The 21,440-nt window shown below is 28.3% G+C and overlaps 1 protein-coding gene across 6 annotated transcripts in view; it reads right to left on the reverse strand.

Moving 5' to 3' along the window:
• Positions 1 to 21,440, reverse strand: part of LOC111612472 (tyrosine-protein phosphatase Lar-like) — a 260,256-nt gene that overhangs the window by 13,536 nt on the left and 225,280 nt on the right. For all 6 annotated transcript variants that reach the window (XM_023353704.1, XM_023353691.1, XM_023353696.1 and 3 more), the window contains 5 exons: positions 7,319 to 7,630; positions 6,237 to 6,434; positions 6,060 to 6,152; positions 5,734 to 5,920; positions 1,179 to 1,386 (listed from right to left, as the gene is read on the reverse strand). In XM_023353704.1, coding sequence (XP_023209472.1) covers positions 1,179 to 1,386; positions 5,734 to 5,920; positions 6,060 to 6,152; positions 6,237 to 6,434; positions 7,319 to 7,630 — 998 coding nt within the window. The remainder of the gene's footprint in view (positions 1 to 1,178; positions 1,387 to 5,733; positions 5,921 to 6,059; positions 6,153 to 6,236; positions 6,435 to 7,318; positions 7,631 to 21,440) is intronic.

Raw genomic sequence — 21,440 nt, forward strand, 5'->3', positions numbered from 1 at the left:
TTTTTTCTGTACTATATTAAAAACTAAAATTTATTTGTTTGTAAGCTTAAAATAGATTCTTATTAACCATATATTATTAAAAATGCATTTATAAATAAAATACAGAACTGGGAATGGTTATTTGTGGTTTATCCTAGTGACTAGTAAATTTGGAGACAAATAAATTCAACTTGCATCATTTTTCAACTTAAGTTGCCTCTCCTGGAACCAGTTACCAATGTAAAATGAGGTATACCTGTATTAAAATTGTTTTTCGTTTTTTTTGAGTTTATCTTGAACATTTTTTCTGTAAACACCTCCACTGCTCATAAAATGTTCTTGAAAGTGATACAGAAAAATGATACAGAATAAGCAATTGTTTATTGTGGCGTTGTTACAATGCTGCCAGACTGCAATTTTTAATCATATTTTTAATTTATTTCACTTAAAATATATGCTCTCCACTTCAAATTAGTACTGTAGTGCCTTGTCCCTGTACATCATACTTTTCCTTTAATAACAGAATCATGCTGATCACTTATTAACTCCTTTCAGAGGAAAATTTTGAATTGAAATAACATGACTTCCAGCTTTTCATATAACATGACTTGCATCAATGTTCATATATAGTAATTGGGGGCCTCCTGTCCCTAAGGTATCTGGTCTTGAGATTAAGGAAAGACAGACAGGTGACAGTGAGAATTTATGGTATTTATGGTCTACAATTTTTTCAAATTGCAGCTCAATGAAGATACTTCGTTATTTTCATTTTTTTTGTTAAAAATATTTTTATTAGCATACTATCAATTTAGGCAAAACATAATAAAAATGTTGGCATAATAATCATATTTAACTGTTGCCAAACTGATTTTAACAATTATTCAATCAAAATCTCTTGCTTAATTAAAGAACTTCATAGGACATGGCTACATAGATCACTATGACATATTGATAAATGTGTAACTGAAAATGAAAACTTATTTGAAATGAAAATGTAAATATGAGCATAATGTGTACCTGATTTACTTATCAAAATTTTTAGTATTTTTAATTCTGCTCACTTCCCTTCATTTTAAAAGAGGTGTACTGGTGATCTCTGTCATAGTTCCATACACAAAGTTTTTATTTAATAAATTTAAAGTAAAATATTAATAGAAGAGAATATTCTATTTAAACTGTAAAATATATTAAAATTTTACCTGATAGCCTAATATATCAAGAAAGTAAGGAACTTCATCCCACCAAACTTCTACTGACTGTTCTGATGTTGCCATTGCTTGAACATTTGTCGGAGCTGGTGGTACATCACCAGGAGTATTTAAGTTTAAACGGTTGCTCCAAGGTCCTGGTCCTTTTGCTGTGTAAGCTCGGACTCTAAAAACATATTCTGTGTTTTCATCCAATGAACTGCAAAATACAAAAGAGAAAATGAATATACAGTGAAATATTTGTATAACAAAATTGAAGGAACCATCAAAATATTTTAATTATACTCAAATTTCATTATATCAAAATACAGTCAAAAATGCAAGGATAAAAGAAATTTATTGATAATAAAAAATAAAATAAAATAAATCACATATTAAAGTAAGAAAGTTTTAAATGTAATTTATCTATTAGTATTAATATGGAACCAAATTTCACATTTTCAGTGTAAGTTACATTAAATATAGAACAAAAATTAATCTGTAATAAAACAATTATCAAAAAATATCATAAGCAAATGACTAAAATAATGCTATAGTAGTTCCGATTAGTTGGAATCCTGCCTCTCTGTTATGTCTACTTGAAGCCATTATTTTCTGTTAAAAGTACAGTAAGACCCCACTTAACGCTGCCTTGCTTAATGCTGATTTGATATAACACAGTCTGCTCAAAGCCTAAAAAAAGCTCAAAATTCTATGCTGATTCAAATTATCGTGGCATTTCATTGATTCGTACATAATACAATTATTTGTGAACACAAACCAATCAGCAAAAAGTGGCAAAAAGGTGTACTTTCTTTAAATCTATGTTTGTTTGGTGCAATTTCGGAAAAAATATAATATGGATGCCATAGGCAGTATCAACTTCGCTTGACACGAATTAACTGATAAATGCATGAACAAAGTGTGGAAGAAGTTATGGCTGAAGGTATCCAAGAATTCTCAACAAGAAGAGCCTATCGCTGTATCATTAGGTTGACCAAACTCAGCCTAGTCGATATAGCAGGACTAGGAGATATAGATGAGCAGGATATTGAGGAGTTACAGCAGGTTTCTGATGAGAGCCTTACGACAACTTTCAAGAACTGGCAGAACATGAAATTCATGTGGAACCGGAAAATAGAGATTCTGAAAACGAAGAACCCAAAAAATTTCTCTACAGATTTCCTTAGTAAAAGTTTGGTAAGATAACCGAAATCATTGATCAAATTGTAGCGAATGATCCAGATTTTGAAAGTAGTGCAAAAGCAAAACTGGATTTAGATGCGATCTTCTGCTACCAACATTTGCTTAAGGAAAGAAAAAAGCGACAAATGAAACTTCACAACTTTATTGCAAAAGAACAAGAATTTCAGAAAAGCCAGGACCTTCATCACAAAAAATGAACTTTAGATTTCTGTGTGGATATGTTTGTGTGTTCTGTAACATATATTGTTGTGCAAATTAATATAAAAATAAGTTAAAATTAAAGTAAAATTTGTTTATTTTTGATCACGTGTTCCCCTATTCCTATTTACTCTATGTTAAAATGACCTCGTTTAATGCTGTTTTGCTTAGTGCTTTGTTGTCTAGGAATGCATCCCCTGCATTAAACAGTGTCTTACTGTAGTCTAATTTTTGTGTGTGTTGTTTCTTTAATCAAAGTTTTTTTTGATAAAATTCAGTACTTTGACACAACATTCCAGCAGGTCATCAGGCACATCTTTTTGTTTAATAAATTATTAAATAACATGCAAAAATGAATTGTTCTCTTCCAAAGAAAACTGCTTTCATTTTTCGTTTTTCTCCATTTTTTTCTTGTAAACTTAATTAAAAAGAAATAAACTATAGCATCAAAACAAAACCATAACTAAAGATTAAAATTAATGTTGTCTGATTGTTTATTATTAATGTATGATTTATGCATTTATAGATTTTGTTATAATGAAACTATTCTTTTGTAATGGACAGAATTTTTATTATGTTAAAATGAAATTTTCAATATAATGGTATTCACTAAGCTAAAACATTTCTGCATTGAGCTGAATAGGAAATTGGTAGGGATTCAAGATACATTTGTGTTATACCAAAAATTTTGTTAAACTGGTGTTCATTATACCGACATTTCAATATATTAAGATTATTTCAAAGTGATAAATATTTTAAATTCTAACTTCACTCTTAATTTTTTATTTGCTAAATAAAACATCATAAAAAATTTTATATGTTTTTATACAGAATAAAAAATTATAAATAAAATTATCCCAGAGGTATCACATACTAAATTATAATCAATAATGCAATCCAATCTTAAGTTACCAGAAATAAAACTTATTTAACAAGTTATAAAATCACAGACCTATTTTGAGATATGCTTTATTTCAAATTTAACTTTAAAATTTAAGGAAAAATGAATAAAAACTGAAATATGGTCTTTATATTTATCTATACTAATATTATAAAGAGGTAATGTTTGTAAGTTTGGATGTAAGGGATAATCTCCGAAACTACTCATCTGATTTCAAAAATTCTTTCACCAATATTTAGAATGAAACTTCAGGGTGGACATAGTCTGTTTATTATTCCGTTAAACATTCATATAAATTAAAAGATATCATCTAGGGTTAAGGCTTTTATGTTCAACAGATGGCGCTACGAGTATGATGACCTAAGTTTGTTTTGCTGTGAGGCATTATACTTTTCTGTGAGGATGAACTAAAGCAGATCATCTTCTATCTATCTATATAAATAAAAATGTAATGTTCGTTTGTTCCTACCGATTCCTTTGAAATTTTGACACAATGCTGCATTCGAAATACGCACGTGTTTTTATATAATATACATGTCAAAATTCCCCCCACTCGGGGGAGATGGACAGGATTAAGCCTTACCATAAAGAACTCTGCTTCTATTTATACTATTTTAGATGCAGTCTTTTTGCGTTTTTGATTGCGTTTTAATATGGTATGTCAAGAGAATGTACACTAAGAAGGGATTTTTCGAAAAATTCCCCCCCCATGGGGGAAGTGTTATACATTTATAATAGATACATTTTGAGCCACAACAACACGTGGCGGGGTCTGCTAGTACTGAATAAATTACATGTTACTAAATAATATTTTTGCTTTTGAAAATATTAAATTTTTAACACAATCTGCTTTAGCATATACAAACAACAAGCTCACACTGTATTCAAAATTACAATAATATATTATTAAAAGTTTAGTTATTTTATAATGTTAACTAATATTTACTTTTCTGTCTGTAGCTTTGATTTAATTTAACATTAAGTTCAAGGGTAAATAAACTTTTTTTTTTAATATTTTGGACAATTCTGTGCTCTATCTATTCTTGTGTAACTATTGAACATATTCTACATACATTTTTGATTTAACATATTATTTTATTTTTCCTTTTGGTATTATAAATTTATTCTTCATATTCACTTTTTAGAAAGTGAAAATGAACAAATCCAAACAGTTGCATATATTTGAAATATTTCAAAACCATAAAAATTTGAACAGTCTAAAACAATTTCCAACATCAATAGANCACAATCTGCTTTAGCATATACAAACAACAAGCTCACACTGTATTCAAAATTACAATAATATATTATTAAAAGTTTAGTTATTTTATAATGTTAACTAATATTTACTTTTCTGTCTGTAGCTTTGATTTAATTTAACATTAAGTTCAAGGGTAAATAAACTTTTTTTTTTAATATTTTGGACAATTCTGTGCTCTATCTATTCTTGTGTAACTATTGAACATATTCTACATACATTTTTGATTTAACATATTATTTTATTTTTCCTTTTGGTATTATAAATTTATTCTTCATATTCACTTTTTAGAAAGTGAAAATGAACAAATCCAAACAGTTGCATATATTTGAAATATTTCAAAACCATAAAAATTTGAACAGTCTAAAACAATTTCCAACATCAATAGATAATGTTTCCATTTCAACAAAATTCATTTATCTATTATTAGGATTGCTATACTTAGCAGAACTATATAAATCAAGTCAAAAATGATTTTGATTTCTGGAAGTCAGATTGTACAGGGAACAACTATTTATAATGAAAACAAATAGATTTCAATTCTTGCTGCTAATGTAATTTGATAACAAAAAAAAAATTACCAATCTATTAGAAACAAATGCTATTCTAATACACTTGTTGAAGCTTAAAAATGTTACATATAAATGAAGAATTAGAATATCTTGAGGTTTCAATGTTTTTTTCATTTTTCTTAGAGTCATATATGATTTTTTTCAATTTAATTTTATAATTTTTAAAATCTTTAACTGACAGAACTAAATTTATTTATGGCTGAATCTATAAAAACATCAAATTTCATATACATTGTAAAATATTTTAGTTTTATACCAATAGATCATTTCCATCATCTGTATTTTGCTAAGTAACAAAACAAACACTATTATGGATACTTATACTGTATATAAAGTATTATTTACAATCATAAATCACTGTTAAAATATATTTAGTTTATAAATCATTAGTCTACATCACATTAATTTATGAAACAGAGCATAGAACTTTACCTATAAACTTTTCGTGTTTCAGTAGTATTATATTCAATTGGAGATTGATCTGATGATTTATGAAAATGTAATCCATAATGAGTTATTTGTCCATTTCTATATTGTAATAATGGTGGTCCCCAAGTAATCACAATTGTTGTTGGACTTTGAAGTCGATAACTGAAATTTTGAGGTGGAGCAGTAGGAGCTAATAAAATTTAAATTACGATATAATAAAAGAATTTTAAAAAGCACAGTTTTATTTAATAAATTGTTATAGATATCCAAATATCCAAAACTACATAAAGAATACTTAAAATACAGAATAAAGTTTACTAATAATATACCTCCTTCAGGTGTTTCAAGAAAAACAACAGCATCTTGTCCCCATCCAATATTATTTCTTCCTGCCAGTCTAAATTCATATTTTGCACCACGGTCTATAAATAATTTTATATTTGATGGAATATTAATTCCTTTACTAAAAATTATATCATAATTTATTAGGATAATAATGTACAAACCTAAATCAGAAATGGTAGCATGATGATCTAATGGGTTAATTTCTGTTTCCTCTCTAACATCTCTATCAGTTCGACCATATCGAAGTCTATACATCAATAATGGACCATACACATGTGATGGTCTAGACCATTGAACTTGAACTATTACATTTGGATCATCTTGCATCAACTGAACTGTTAATTCTGGACGTGTAGGTACTTTGTAATAATAGTAATAATAAATTATATTGATTTTTGATCTTCAAGCCATAAAATTATAATTAAATTACAGATTCAGATTAAGATTTTTATTAACTTTTTCAATTTATTAAAAATAGATTATTTTACATAAAAATGTTCTTAGTACAACTATCAAATGTATTAATTTCTTTAATAATTATTAAAATTACATTAATATACTACTTAAACTCTTTTAATTTAATATGAAAAAATACTACCATCATATACTAAATATTTATTGCAGATTATTTGAAATAATCTGAATATAATGTTTTAAAATATAGTATTATATTATTAATAGAATGTTTTATTCATTCTTCATTCTTTTTTATTTTTTTATTCATTTTTTTCATTTTATCAATTGGCTTAAACTAACTAATTATGAAGTTTGATGTTAAAAATTTTTTCTGGTNAATTTGAATAAACAGTGCAGTGTGTGATGCAACTGAGTTCACACATCAATTAGAAATTGACTTACGGCCATCCCATAGTCTGCTCGACGAAAGTTTAGTTTCTATGTAACTTTGTTGCAGAGGCATGTACCTTATGTATATTGTTATGGCAGCAGATGTAAAAAGTAAGTGCATGATAAATGCCATTCCGTATTTGGGAAAAGGTATTGATCCTCAGAATAAACCATTGGCTACATTTTTCATAAAGGAAATAACATCTGTTTTACATGGAACCAACTGTAACATTACTATGGATAACTGGTTCACATCTATATCTTTGGGGGATGATTAAATGTAAGGGAAAAAAATTATCAAGAAATAGTCTTCCACATTATTTAATCAAAACTTCAGTATTTCATCCCTATTAAAATATTTTATATACTGCATATTATTACTAAATGCATTACCTACCACCACCCAATGTTCTAACAGTCTTCACTCTGCTCCGTGTGCCATCACCTTTTCTAGTAACAGCAGCTACTTGTATAGAATATTCTGTATCTGGCTGTAGTCCAGTAACATTATATTCTTCAGCATCCTCATTAGCTACATCATATCTTCGAGGTTCATTTACTAAATCACCCTCTTTGGTCACTTCTTGTACATGAATCTGATATCCACGAATTAATCCATTTCGATCTTTATTCGAAGGTGGTTTCCATCTGACATTTATTGATGTACTATTTACAGCAGATACTTTTACCTGCCTTGGTTCTCCGGGAACTATATGTAAGTAAGATAACAATCTTATGCAAAAATTTATATTCATTTATAAAAGAGCACTATTGACTTAACTTATTATAATATATTTTATGGTTATAATAAATTAAAGTTTGAAAGTTAGAAAAGATAAATGTAGCATCTTAATTTTCAATTGTGATTATTTAAATTTTTTAAAAAATAACCATTAAAATTTGTAAAACTTAACTCAATTTATAACAGATGTCCAAAACAACTTGAATTTTTTAAAAATAAAATTTCATTACAATAATTTATATTTTAATAACTCATTCCATTTTTGATTAAAATATAATATAGGAAAATCGTTTTATAAGCTTCAACTTTGTATTCTTAAAACTGTTTAAAACAATTTTTTCTTCTTATCTTTATTTCATATGTCAAATAAGCTGCTTAAACCAAATGAATAAAAACAAATAAATAAAATAAGCAATTCATTTATTATACTGTGATTATTATAAGAAATTTATACTTTGAGGCAAATCAGAATTCATTATTGGAAAAATTACTTAGAGTCATGCTCATTTGTCTACTTTAATTTATTCTTATCAATAATATAATTTTTATTTTCTAAGTAACGTTAAAAAATATTGCAAAATATTGCATAAAGATAGTACATCTAAAAATGATTGTGTTCCTTAAAGAGATGAAAAAATTGTATGTTTCAGATATAAAGCACAACTAACAGTCATAAATAAAATAAATATAAATCAATGACTAAATTAATTTACATAAATTAAAAATTAATAATGGATTATAAAATAATTGTAATCTTTTGTTATTAACCCTAGATAACTAATCATTCGTCCACACGACGACGCACCTCTGCTCGAAAGTGAAATTCACAAACTTTCCCGCGCTTCCTGCCAGTCATTCTTTTTCTACCTTAATAATTTGAATAAACAGTGCAGTGTGTGATGCAACTGAGTTCACACATCAATTAGAAATTGACTTACGGCCATCCCATAGTCTGCTCGACAAAAGTTTAGTTTCTACGTAACTTTGTTGCAGAGGCATGTACCTTATGTATATTGTTATGGCAGCAGATGTAAAAAGTAAGTGCATGATAAATGCCATTCCGTATTTGGGAAAAGGTATTGATCCTCAGAATAAACCATTGGCTACATTTTTCATAAAGGAAATAACATCTGTTTTACATGGAACCAACTGTAACATTACTATGGATAACTGGTTCACATCTATATCTTTGGAGGATGAACTATTGAAGTCACCTTATAATTTGACCTTAGTTGGCAATCTTAGAAGTAACAAAAGAGAAATTCCTGAAAAATTAAAAAATTCTAAATCATGCGCTGTTGGTACTTCAATATTTTGTTATGACGGCAATAAGACATTAGTTTCGTACAAAGCCAAGTCAAATAAAGTTGTTTAGGTTTTGTCGACTATTCACAATCAACCTAACATCGATGAAAATACAGGAAAACCAACAAATAATACACTGTTATAATAGTACAAAGGGTGTGGTAAACACAGTAGATCAAATGTGTTCAAATATGAACAACAACAGAAAAACCAAAAGGTGACCACTATGTGTGTTTTATAATATGCTAAACCTATGTTTCATAATATGCTAAACCTGGCAATCAACAACTATCTATGTCTCGGCAGGATTTCTTTATGAAGATGGGAGACCAACTCATGGAGTCCCAGCTACAACAGTGGTTACAGACGGTGCCTTTGAGGCGTGATATCAGAACCATGATACAGGATATTCTAGGTCAGGGATGGCAAACCTTTTTGTGTTCGCGTGCCATATTGTAAGCATATTTAGCTTTAAAGATGTTTATGAGTGCCAAAGTTTCAGACTTAGAATAATGACATTTAAAGAAATTAAACGAATACACTTTAATTAGAATAAATGTAAAAAAGCTGATTGAAAAAAGGATGATCAGATAATAAACCGAAAAGATGATCGAAAAAGACAGAAATCGTATGATACATTACGTGCCAGATGATTTTCCCTTACGTGCCACTTTGGGCATGTGTGCCATAGGTTCATCATCCCTGTTCTAGGTGATATGCCCAGTGTAGAAGCTCCTACTCATACTGTGTCAAATCCACATAAAATATGCTATTTATGTCCATCGAAAGCTCATAGAATGACAAAACACCATTGCATGAAATGCAAGAATGCAATTTGCGGCTCCCATAATGTTAACATATGTAGCAACTGTGTGTAATCTTATTTCCTAAATATTTTGTTCTTATTTAGTTCCTACTTAATCATACTTTTCTGCCATGTAACAAGTTCCTATTTTTATTACACAATTTTGTTGATATTAACGTTTTTTAATGCATAGTCTGCTTGACAAATGTGTAGTTATAATGTAACTGAGAATTAAGTTTAGTTATCTAGGGTTAAATGAAAAGCGATATATTAAAATAAATATGTATACATAATGATATATCTAAATTATTCAATTAGGTGTTCTCATAAACTTTTGCCTGAAAGCATTATTACTTGACAACAATTTAGAATATAACAAAATAAATTAAACTTGATAAATATGATATTAAAATTTCTGGGTTTTAAATGTGCCTAATCAAATTGTCTTTTTTTCCAATTATGCAGAAAGTCTTTATTATGTATTTAATGCAAAACAGAAATAGCTTCATTTACTAGTAATACTAGTAATTTTGTGGCACATTTGGTCATGGGGTCATGTATATTTTACATTTAAAATATTAAATTTAATTTGTTTCATTGAAAAGTGATCTATAATTTATTATTCATCTATCTATAATAATATCCATTTAGAAAAAAATTCCAAATAGAAAATAAGAACAGAGTAATTGGATTATTGAGAAATATTACAAGCAATTGATATCAGATTTAGAATTTTTTGAAAGTCCTTTTGGTTCTATTAAACAAGAAAAATTATTATAAGATTTAGTATGAACTTTAGACAAGGATTTTATTTTACTCCATTTATTCATATCTTTCCCAAAATTAAAATTATTTTTGCTTTTGTCTGCATTATTAGAATCCTCATTTGAATCTGATGATGATACTTTTAGTTCTGAAAAACTGTCATAAATAGATAGACTAAGTTTTCATATTAATTTAAAGTCAATCTTCCCTTCATGTCCAAAACTGCCAACATTCGATTCATCCAACCAACTGATTAGGATCAGTACTAATTTGACAATCAACTTTAAATACTTACTAAAAGACAAAATGAAACCCTACAAATAATAATAAAAATATTGCCCTGACAAAAGTAACTATAGAATGAGTAGGAACATAGTCACATGAATGACTATTGTCTTCCAGTTAAATCAGATATTTGTTATTCTATTTGCATAATGCATGTATCAAAAGAAATATCTGATCAAATAGAAGGAAGTATGGGATGAAGGTAATATGAATCCTGGATTCATCACCTTCATAAGTAAGCTTTTTCACAGTTCAAATTTTACTGGAAAATTATGTCATTCATGCAACTAACCTAACGTTTTAAAAATATATCATAGCAAGAGTTAAACAACTAAAAATATAATATATTATTCTTCCTGATGATTAGTGTGCTGAATATAAATATCTGTTTATAAAATTAGTTTATGAACTAAATAAGTATGATAATTCAGCTAGTAATTACTGTTTGCTCATTGTATTTGTTGTGAGGAGCCAAGGTATGCATTTATGCCTCCGTAAATAAATTGAATTGAAATTGAATTGAATTGAATTTTATTTGTTGTGATTATAATAAGCTTCTTGAAAATATATTGAAAACGAACAGCATATACCAGTGATTCCCAAAGTGTGCGCCACGGCTCCCTCACAGGGGTGTCATGAAATGTTATAAAATTTTTATAATGTTAAAATTTAATGTACTTGTTAGAATTTGACATAGGGCGCCTTGGGAAAATCTGCATTTAGCAATGGTGCCTAGAATCAAAAAAGTTTGTGAACCACTGTCGTATACAGTAACTAAAAACTAAAATCAAAAGTCTTATTTGTCTAAAAAGAAACCTCTAACGTAAATATTACAACCAGCATAATAATTATAAAAATGGACTATTGCAATGCATTTAAACTAACATGTCATAATGTTATTTTTAGCAAAACTGTTTGTTATTCCACTAAACAAATGAAAAAATACTTAAACTTCCCCTTCAAATTATAAGCTAGGTAAATTAAAAATTAGAAACTAAAAAACTGAGTTTAATCTATATATATAAGTGAGGATGTTTGTTTCTTCGCTACACACTCCTAGATCATTTGACCAAGTGCTACAGAACTCAGCAGTTATGTTCACATGCTTCTTAGATAATGTCTTGCATTCCACCCCAAAATATCTATTGGATTTCTGTAAATCAATTAGTTTCTATCTAAAATTCAATTTGCTGATTTACACGTAGCACCATCTATTGGCCAAAATTTTAAAAATAATAAACTAAATGTAATTTGAAAAATATATATATATAATTTTAAAAAATATGTATTATATTCACTTAATTATTGCGACAATGATATAGTGAGAAATAGATGAGCCTTTACACCATACTGCAACAGGTAGCACATAGTACTTGCCTGTGTGGAATTGAAAGTATTACCCTGTGAAAAGTTTATAAGTATTTAATTTTCCACATCTAATGACTTGGGTTTTTTCATTTTTGAACAGTGCATTCTTAATTCTAAAAAATGCTTTCCAGTAGCCAAGTGGATAAAGCCGAACAATGGTAGTTAGTCAGTTAGTTGTGGGTTTGAGCATTGTCAACAGGTTGGTCACTTGTTTTCCGGGTTTCCTTCAAGTTAGTAACACCTAAATAGGGCTCAGCTTCCAATAAGTCTTCCAGGGATGCATTCCCCTCAGCAGATTGCTCATGTGTCACATTGCTGTAACCAAATGAATCAAACCAATTCTAATGAGCAATTATTTATTGTCACAATGTTCTCAATTCTTGCCCCTGTACATCATATTTTACCTGTTAGCCATAAAGTTGTGCCAGTCATCTATTTAATACTATTCAGGAAAAAATTTTAAATTGAAGTAACGTGACTTCTGATTTGGACTAAAAGTTCGTATATATTTACTCTGGACCTCCTGTCCCCAGCTTTCAACATTTGGCCTTGCCTTTTATCTATCTAACTCCTTTCTTGAGATTAAAGAAGGATTACAGACAGACAGTTTATAGAAAAATTATTGGGCTGCAATTTGAAAAAATTGTAGACCTATAATTTTTTCAAATTGCAGCCCAATAATTTTTCTATAAACACAATATTTACAAAAACATACTTTCCATGTAGTTTATACAATTTGTTGCCAAAATTTAAACACTTCATTATCACATACAAGTAATTATTCTCACATTTTTACAAGATTTTTTGATTTAAACAAGTCTTATATGAAGTCTTTTGGACATTAAGGTTATCAACTTCAATCACATGCGGGCCCATCACAATCTGTCCAGCACGGATCACTTTTCAAAGATTAATAGTAGACTGGTATTAATTAGTGGTCATTGACCATCCTCTCTTCAGGGAGGAAGTCAATTACTAAATTTGGTCGAATTACTTCAAGCGCATTCTGCAACAGTTCCGTCTTTCTATCGGACCAGTGGTATGGTGGCATTGGAATTGGAAAATTACATAATACAAGGTTACTGATGAGCACAAAATATGTTTCAAGTGGTTTTCCAGGGTACCGAGTCTAAATATTTGGTCCACTTTTTGTGAAATTTGATTTGTTGGAAGATTACCATTTGATATTTGACTGTGAATGGTACAGTTTCTTAGAGTAAACATTAGGGAAAAAATATATCTTAAAAAATTTTAAATATATTTTCAATTGGTGTCTACTTGACCAATGAAATTGTGCCATTTCATACTATCTGAATATCACAATAAATATTTTAATGGTAAGCTGAAATAACCAAACTCTTTATTCCTCTACTGTACACAATTGAAAGAATTTTTAAAATGTGTTAGATTAATTATTTGGTGTGATAAACCGTTATGTAAGATAATCTTTGTATTTATATAAATCAAATAATATATAATAAAATAGAACAGAAGTATGAAATAATCTAATAATCTTAATCTTTGTTATTATTTTTTTCCTGGGCAACACTGGGTTCATCTGCTAATTATATTCTAAATCTACTTACTGCACTCAAACAGAAACAAATGTCTTCTAAAAGTTTTGTAAACAAAAACTTTTATAAGAATACATGCAATTCTTTTATTACAATATAAATAATATTTGATTACTTTTCCTCCATATATTATTACTGTTATGAAAAACATATGTACTTTTCTTATATATTTTTCTTTGCAACTTATTAAAAATTTATATTTCATTTAATACCAAATGATGATTATTTTATAATTTATTAAAAACAATAATATATTATAAATATAGAATTTCATGAATTAAATAAATTTATTTTCATTTATATTTTAATCTAAAAATACATTATTCATAACTTAGAGAAAAATCATTTGATTTAAGCAGTCTATTGTTTATTTAAATAATAAACTTCTCCAAGGAAAAAAATATATTTCTTGTAATTTAAAAAATAAACTTCTATAAGATATAAAAAATTGAGATGACTATCCTTAAGGACATGCGATAGATTAAATGCAAATTTGTATTATGGGGACCACGGAATACAATCAAAGTAATAAAAATTAACTTTAAAATATTCAATGTCTATCTTACAATATACAGTACTCTTTCCCTCAATAAACATCTGAAAAAAATTCTCCTGGTGTTTTGTACTAAATTTATTGTGACACAATCATCTCAATTTTTTATATATTAGAAATTTATCAGTTTCCTAAGAAACACAATAAAACACCTATTTCAATTGTTTTATTACTAATTTTAAAAATTTCAAACAATATTTTTAAATATTTAGTTTTTGAAACATATAAGTTAAAATAAACTTCAAAATTTATTTTGCATCCTTTTAATTATATAAAAAAAACTTCTGTAACTGATTGATAATGGTATATTATAAGAAATGATATATAATATCATGTATCTTTTCAAATTTTCATTATATAATATTTATTCTATACAGCAATAGCTTTATATTATATATTTAAAATTATTATTAATAAAATAATAAGGTATTCAATAAAAAAATTTACAGTTTTTTTTATAAGTGAATCAGAAAGTACAAGTTTATTTATCCTAATCAGAGTTGNTATTAAAAATTTATATTTCATTTAATACCAAATGATGATTATTTTATAATTTATTAAAAACAATAATATATTATAAATATAGAATTTCATGAATTAAATAAATTTATTTTCATTTATATTTTAATCTAAAAATACATTATTCATAACTTAGAGAAAAATCATTTGATTTAAGCAGTCTATTGTTTATTTAAATAATAAACTTCTCCAAGGAAAAAAATATATTTCTTGTAATTTAAAAAATAAACTTCTATAAGATATAAAAAATTGAGATGACTATCCTTAAGGACATGCAATAGATTAAATGCAAATTTGTATTATGGGGACCACGGAATACAATCAAAGTAATAAAAATTAACTTTAAAATATTCAATGTCTATCTTACAATATACAGTACTCTTTCCCTCAATAAACATCTGAAAAAAATTCTCCTGGTGTTTTGTACTAAATTTATTGTGACACAATCATCTCAATTTTTTATATATTAGAAATTTATCAGTTTCCTAAGAAACACAATAAAACACCTATTTCAATTGTTTTATTACTAATTTTAAAAATTTCAAACAATATTTTTAAATATTTAGTTTTTGAAACATATAAGTTAAAATAAACTTCAAAATTTATTTTGCATCCTTTTAATTATATAAAAAAAACTTCTGTAACTGATTGATAATGGTATATTATAAGAAATGATATATAATATCATGTATCTTTTCAAATTTTCATTATATAATATTTATTCTATACAGCAATAGCTTTATATTATATATTTAAAATTATTATTAATAAAATAATAAGGTATTCAATAAAAAAATTTACAGTTTTTTTTATAAGTGAATCAGAAAGTACAAGTTTATTTATCCTAATCAGAGTTGTAGAGTCAGAGTAGTGGAGTTTTGGTGTTTTAGTCAGTCGTCAAAAAATCCGCCGACTCCGACTCCTTTTTACCTCCCAATGTGTTATGTATATAAAATGGAAAAGTATTGGAATCATGTGAAATTTGACTCTCCATGTCTTTTGCAAATCTACACGTTTGGAGACCTCTCGAACCTCCCAAAAAAATGTCAATTAAAGGGGGAAAATTCATATGTGTGTCTGTGTTGGCATCTAATTTTGTTTAATCTCTTTATTCTCTGTTTTGAGATATTAAACAATATCTCAGAATGGGTAAAGTTTAAGAAATTAAATTTGGCACTGTAGCTTGTGTATAAAGGGGCATTAATGCTATTAAAATTTGGTTCTTAATTAAAGGTTGACAGGGTGAAGACACAGAAGGTGTCATGTGTCATATCTCCAGTGCGGTCTAAGTTAATAAATATTTTACTTGTTATTAGTATTCACAATTTTTTAAAAATAAAACATGTCTCTATCCTCAAAATTAAGCTTTTTGTCAGAGTATAGTAAAACCTGTTATGATGTCCTCACCTAAGATGTTAGAATGTATATGGGGGTTGATTTAGTTCAACCACTTTGAAACTTAATAACTCCTGTGTTAAACCATCCAACTCCGATTTAAAAACCACAGAAGTTATTATGCTTCAAACAGGGTGAACAAAATCATACCCCCCACAGTCTAACATCCATACATACAGAAAAAAACCGAATCTTTTACATATCTCGACATTTCAAAGTGTCCTGAGTCCAAAAATATAAAAATTTGGGAGGGATCATTTTTGACCGATCGCTACACTTTCCTCCTGTTATATATAACAGCTGAGAAAATAAGAATTATTGACTGTGTCATTACTTAGAGGAGTCTTTTAGCTTAGAATGTAGAAACTTTTTTATTTCAATCTTTATTAGAACTCTTTATTGATTATTTTATTCTGAGGTCATGTGATGACATCAGAATTTTCAGATCTATTTTGGTAACAAGTCCACCTTTGGTCGGAGTTGGATGGTAAGGCAAAGTCCAAGTCGGAATCAGTCAGTAGATTTTTTACACGACACCACAGCCCTGATCCTAATTTTGTTTATTATTTTTTATTTTATTTTCTGATTAATAAATTCTTATATATATTTATATATCACTGTTTATAAATACTGTCCAAAGAAAATTATATACAAAACTTGTTTTTTTTTGTGTTTTATTGTTGTGTTTTATGAATATCATAATAATGTGTTATTTCAAATGTTTTTCTTTAATAATAAAAAATTTAAATAATATATATGTCATTTAGAAATTTGATGATTATAACATGAACACACAGTATCTGCCATGTATTATATCATATTATCAATTGTATAAATTTTTAAAAATTAAACTGACATCAATTTACAGTAATGAAAAAAACACTTTTTAAAATCCAATAAATACTAGAGTATATACACAAAAATGGCACTCAGTTGCTCTTCAATTTGCTTATAATAAATTAAAAATGGCAATATCTATCTATGACAAATGATTCTTAACCCAGAGCAGTGTTTTCCAACCCATATGCGACAACACATTTGTCAGGAGAATGCCTCAGATACGTCATGAAAATATTAAATATTTTTTTAGAATTTTGAATAAGCTCTTTTTTAAAATTTGATTTACCTTTCATCTCTGGGCAACTGAAGGTAGAAGGAGGTATTCACTAAAATGCCAATTGCAAAATTTGTGGCATCAGCTTATCCTTCTCACAAAAGTTGCCTGCATCTATGCATATGCCAGCATACAACTTTTTGTAGATTCTATAAATGTTTCAACTTACTAGAAAGATCCATACTAGCTGAAAGCTCCATACTAGCTCTTTACACATTGATTCAAATAATCATTTCATTTTTATAGTATATTTATAAAATTGTGACTTTTTGTCTTGGTAAGTTCAACTTCAGTATTATAATTCATTTTTGTTGATAAAAATTTTGATAATTTATTTTAAACTTTAATCATTTTTATTTTAAAAATTATGGTGTGTTGCAGGAATCTCATTAAATTCAGTGTCACTAGTCCAAAAAAGTTGGGAAACACTGACCTAGAATGTAAATCACCTTTTCTGGGGTTTAAAGACTTGAAAAAAGATGCCCTGTTAAAAATTCTCATGAAATAAGGAAATCACTTCTTTTCTATAACAACTTTAAAAAAATAAGGTATACAAGATAAACTTTGCAATGATTAATTAGTATTGAACAATACAAAAATTACTTAGTTTTATGGAAAAAACTGGTTAGTGCCAATAATTTTTTACTAATCTCTACAAAATCCAATAACTTAAACATAAATGAAACTAAGATGAATGACAATTCTATTAATTCTTCAAAAATTTAAATGTTGTTGTAACGAATTTGAACTGCCAAGGATTAAAAAATAAAACAACAGATATAGAGTGCATGCAACTGACTACAAGATAAGACATTTTTTGTTTATTAACTGATTGCATTTCAGTGAAAGTTTTAAAAATTAGTTATGAATATATGGCCAGAAAACAGGACATGGTCACCCTTCTGGAGGATAATGTATATTAATTGGGAAAGAATTAGGAACATAAAGTAAATTCAAAGCTTCAATAATTTTATATTAACATTATTACAAATTAGCAAGAAAAAATGAAATTTCTAGTCAATAAATTAATAATGTTGTATATATTCTTTCAGATCATTCAGAACTATTAAAGACACATTTAAACAGCTAGATTGCTAGAAATAGCAGTCTTCTTACATATTAATCTTAAGAGATTTTAATTCAAGAGTAGCACAATTATTAGGTAGTTGGTATAATGAGACAAATTAATTAATATTCAACAGTCATAAATCTAAAAGTAAAAAAGTATAACAGACATCTGGAACTATTAAAGCAAATCCATGACTTACATATATATTAAATGGTCATATACAGAGTGATTGTCCATATGAATTTACTTGTGTTACAAATAATGGAAGATCAGTTATAGATTTAATTGTATGTTCCAAATTAATGCTTGACTTATGTTTGTACTAGATTTAGAGTTTCAAGCAGTGATATAGCAAATCATTTTCTAACATCTGCAAGGTTTGCTGGCTTCACTTTATCACAAAACTACTTACAAATCCTTATTTTTTCAAAAAATAAAATTCAGAAACTTCAATTGAAAATATTTAAGAAAATTAAATCTTTTCCAGAAATGTTAATGGATAACAGGAAGGAGGTGTATCTTCAACTAGAAAAAACCATGAAAGAATTTGTTAGATTGTAATTGGACGATAGAAAGAAGTTACCTGAATTTACAAGAGTTGATCAAAAACTAAGGTTACAAGGCCGATATTCCTGGAGTTTCATTTGTTATAGAGAAATGAGAAGTGTGTGGTAATTCCAATACATGTGATTGGCAACTGTGCAGAGTTTCAGCCACCTGCCACCTACAGCACTAGTTGTAGGTAAACACAAATAGCAACTCATTTGGAAAACTGGTCTCGCAAAGAAATCTGCTCAGTTATTCAATTTCTGTGGGCTAAACATGTAACTACAGCTGAAATTCACTGGCAGCTGGTAGAGGTTTATGGAGAGACTGTAATGTCTCATCAGCATGTCGCAGAATGGTGTTCAGAAGGCCACCGTGCTGTTGAAGCAGCTTCGCTGGGACATCATCGACCAGCCTCCCTACAGCCAGACCTCGCTCCAAGTGACTTCACCTGTTTCCTCACACTTGAAGGAGAACCTAGCAGGATGACAATTTGCTTCAGACAAAGAAGTGAAACATTTCGCAATAACTTGGTTGAACATGCAAGGACAGGATTTTTACCAGGAGGAAATTTTCAAACTCATCACATTAAGTAACAAGTGCCTAAACCGATATGGAGACTTTGTCGAAAAATAACCTAATGTATATACTATCAGTTGGCTGTATTGGTTGTATGAAATAAAATGTACACTTTTCACTGCAGGCTTTGTAACCTTAGTTTTTGATCATCCCTCGTATAAAACCATGGGTTTTAAATTGAGTTAAATTAAAATGATTTAATTATTATATACTGAAACAGAAGAAAATTAAAGCTCTTTTACAATTTAGAAAAGAACCAACAGATAATGTCAAAAATTACAGGAGTAAAAGAATGTATTTTAATACACAGTAAGACCCCACTTAACACAGGTGATACATTCATGGACGACAAAGCACTAAACGTGGTCATTTTAACAGAGTAAATAGGGAAAGGGGAACATGCGATCAAAAATAAACAAATTTTACTTTAATTTTAACTTATTTTTATATTAATTTGCACAATAATATATGTTACATAACACAAACATATGCACACAGAAATCTAAAGTTCATTTTTTGCAATGAAGGTCCTGGTTCTTCTGAAATTCTTGTTTTTTGCAATAAAGTCATGTAGTTTCATTTGTCACATTTTTCTTTCCTTAAGCAAATGTTGATAGCAAGAGATTGCATCCAAAATGCCTTGTCTTGCTTTTGCACTCCTTTCAAAGTCTGGATCATTTGCTACAATTTGATCAACGATTTTGGTTATCATTACCAAACTCTTACTAAGGATATCTGTAGAAAAATTCTTTGGGTTCTTCGTTTTCAAAATTACTATTTTCCAGTTCTACTTAAATTCCTTGTTCTGCCAGTTCTTGAAGGTTGTCGTTGGTAAGGCTCTCACCAGAAACTTGCAATAACTTCTCAATATTCTGGTCATCTACATCTCCTAGTCTTGCTGTATCAATTAGGTGGACAATTTGGTCACCTAACGATATAACTATAAGCTCTTCTTGTTCTTGGATATCTTCAGTCATAACGTCTTCCACACTTCGTTCATGCATTTATCAGTTAATTCTTGCCAAGCAAAGTCGATATTTCCTATGGCATCCATGATGTTATATTTTTTCCAAAATGCACCAAACAAACACAGATTTAAGAGAAATACAGCAATAAGACGAAATGCCACCTTTTGCTGATTGCCATTTCTCAATCTAAAGAAACTAAATGATTCAATAAATAAAACGAGACCTAACTTGTCACCTGGTGGAAATTTAGACCTAATCTCAGTAAAATTTCTAAAGTTGTTACCTCCAATAGGGATGCAAATCTTAACTTATTTAATTCATTTTATGATTCTTTAACCTTGTCAAATTCTTGGAACTTTGTTAAATTATGTATAATTCATAAAGATGATGATAAAAATGACTCTGAAAATTATCAACCAATTGCTTTATCATCAACTGTTAAAAAATGTTTCACATCCGTATTTGCAAATAATTTCAAAAGCAGCTGGCTACAAAAAATTCAACTTCTAATATCTAATTTTCAATTGCATATACAGTAGCCCCTCATTATATCGCACTTGTAGGGAGACAAAGAAAAAGCATGATATAACCAAGTAATAAAAATTCTGGGTTTTACTACACATATTATAATGCTATGGAATTTCTATCCTCTATTCCAGTGATGGGCAAACTACGGCCCGCGGGCCAGATGCGGCCCCCTGAAATGTTCTATCCGGCCCGCGCGACATTATTCCTAATCTGACGAGTAAAAATGAATACAGGCTGTGGTGGTTGATGCACCACTTAACTTGAGTGTTCGTTGATTATATAAAATAACCGAAGCTTTATATCTCACCATGAAAGTTTATTTACAATCATGTACAAAATTTTGTTTTACACTTATTGAGTAAAAGCTCGATCGGTTACAAGCATGCTTCGGTACAGAACATCCA

This window comes from Centruroides sculpturatus, unplaced genomic scaffold, assembly GCF_000671375.1.
Source record: "Centruroides sculpturatus isolate CEXI.00-Female unplaced genomic scaffold, Cexi_2.0 scaffold3, whole genome shotgun sequence".
NCBI classification, from domain to species: Eukaryota; Metazoa; Arthropoda; class Arachnida; order Scorpiones; family Buthidae; genus Centruroides; species Centruroides sculpturatus.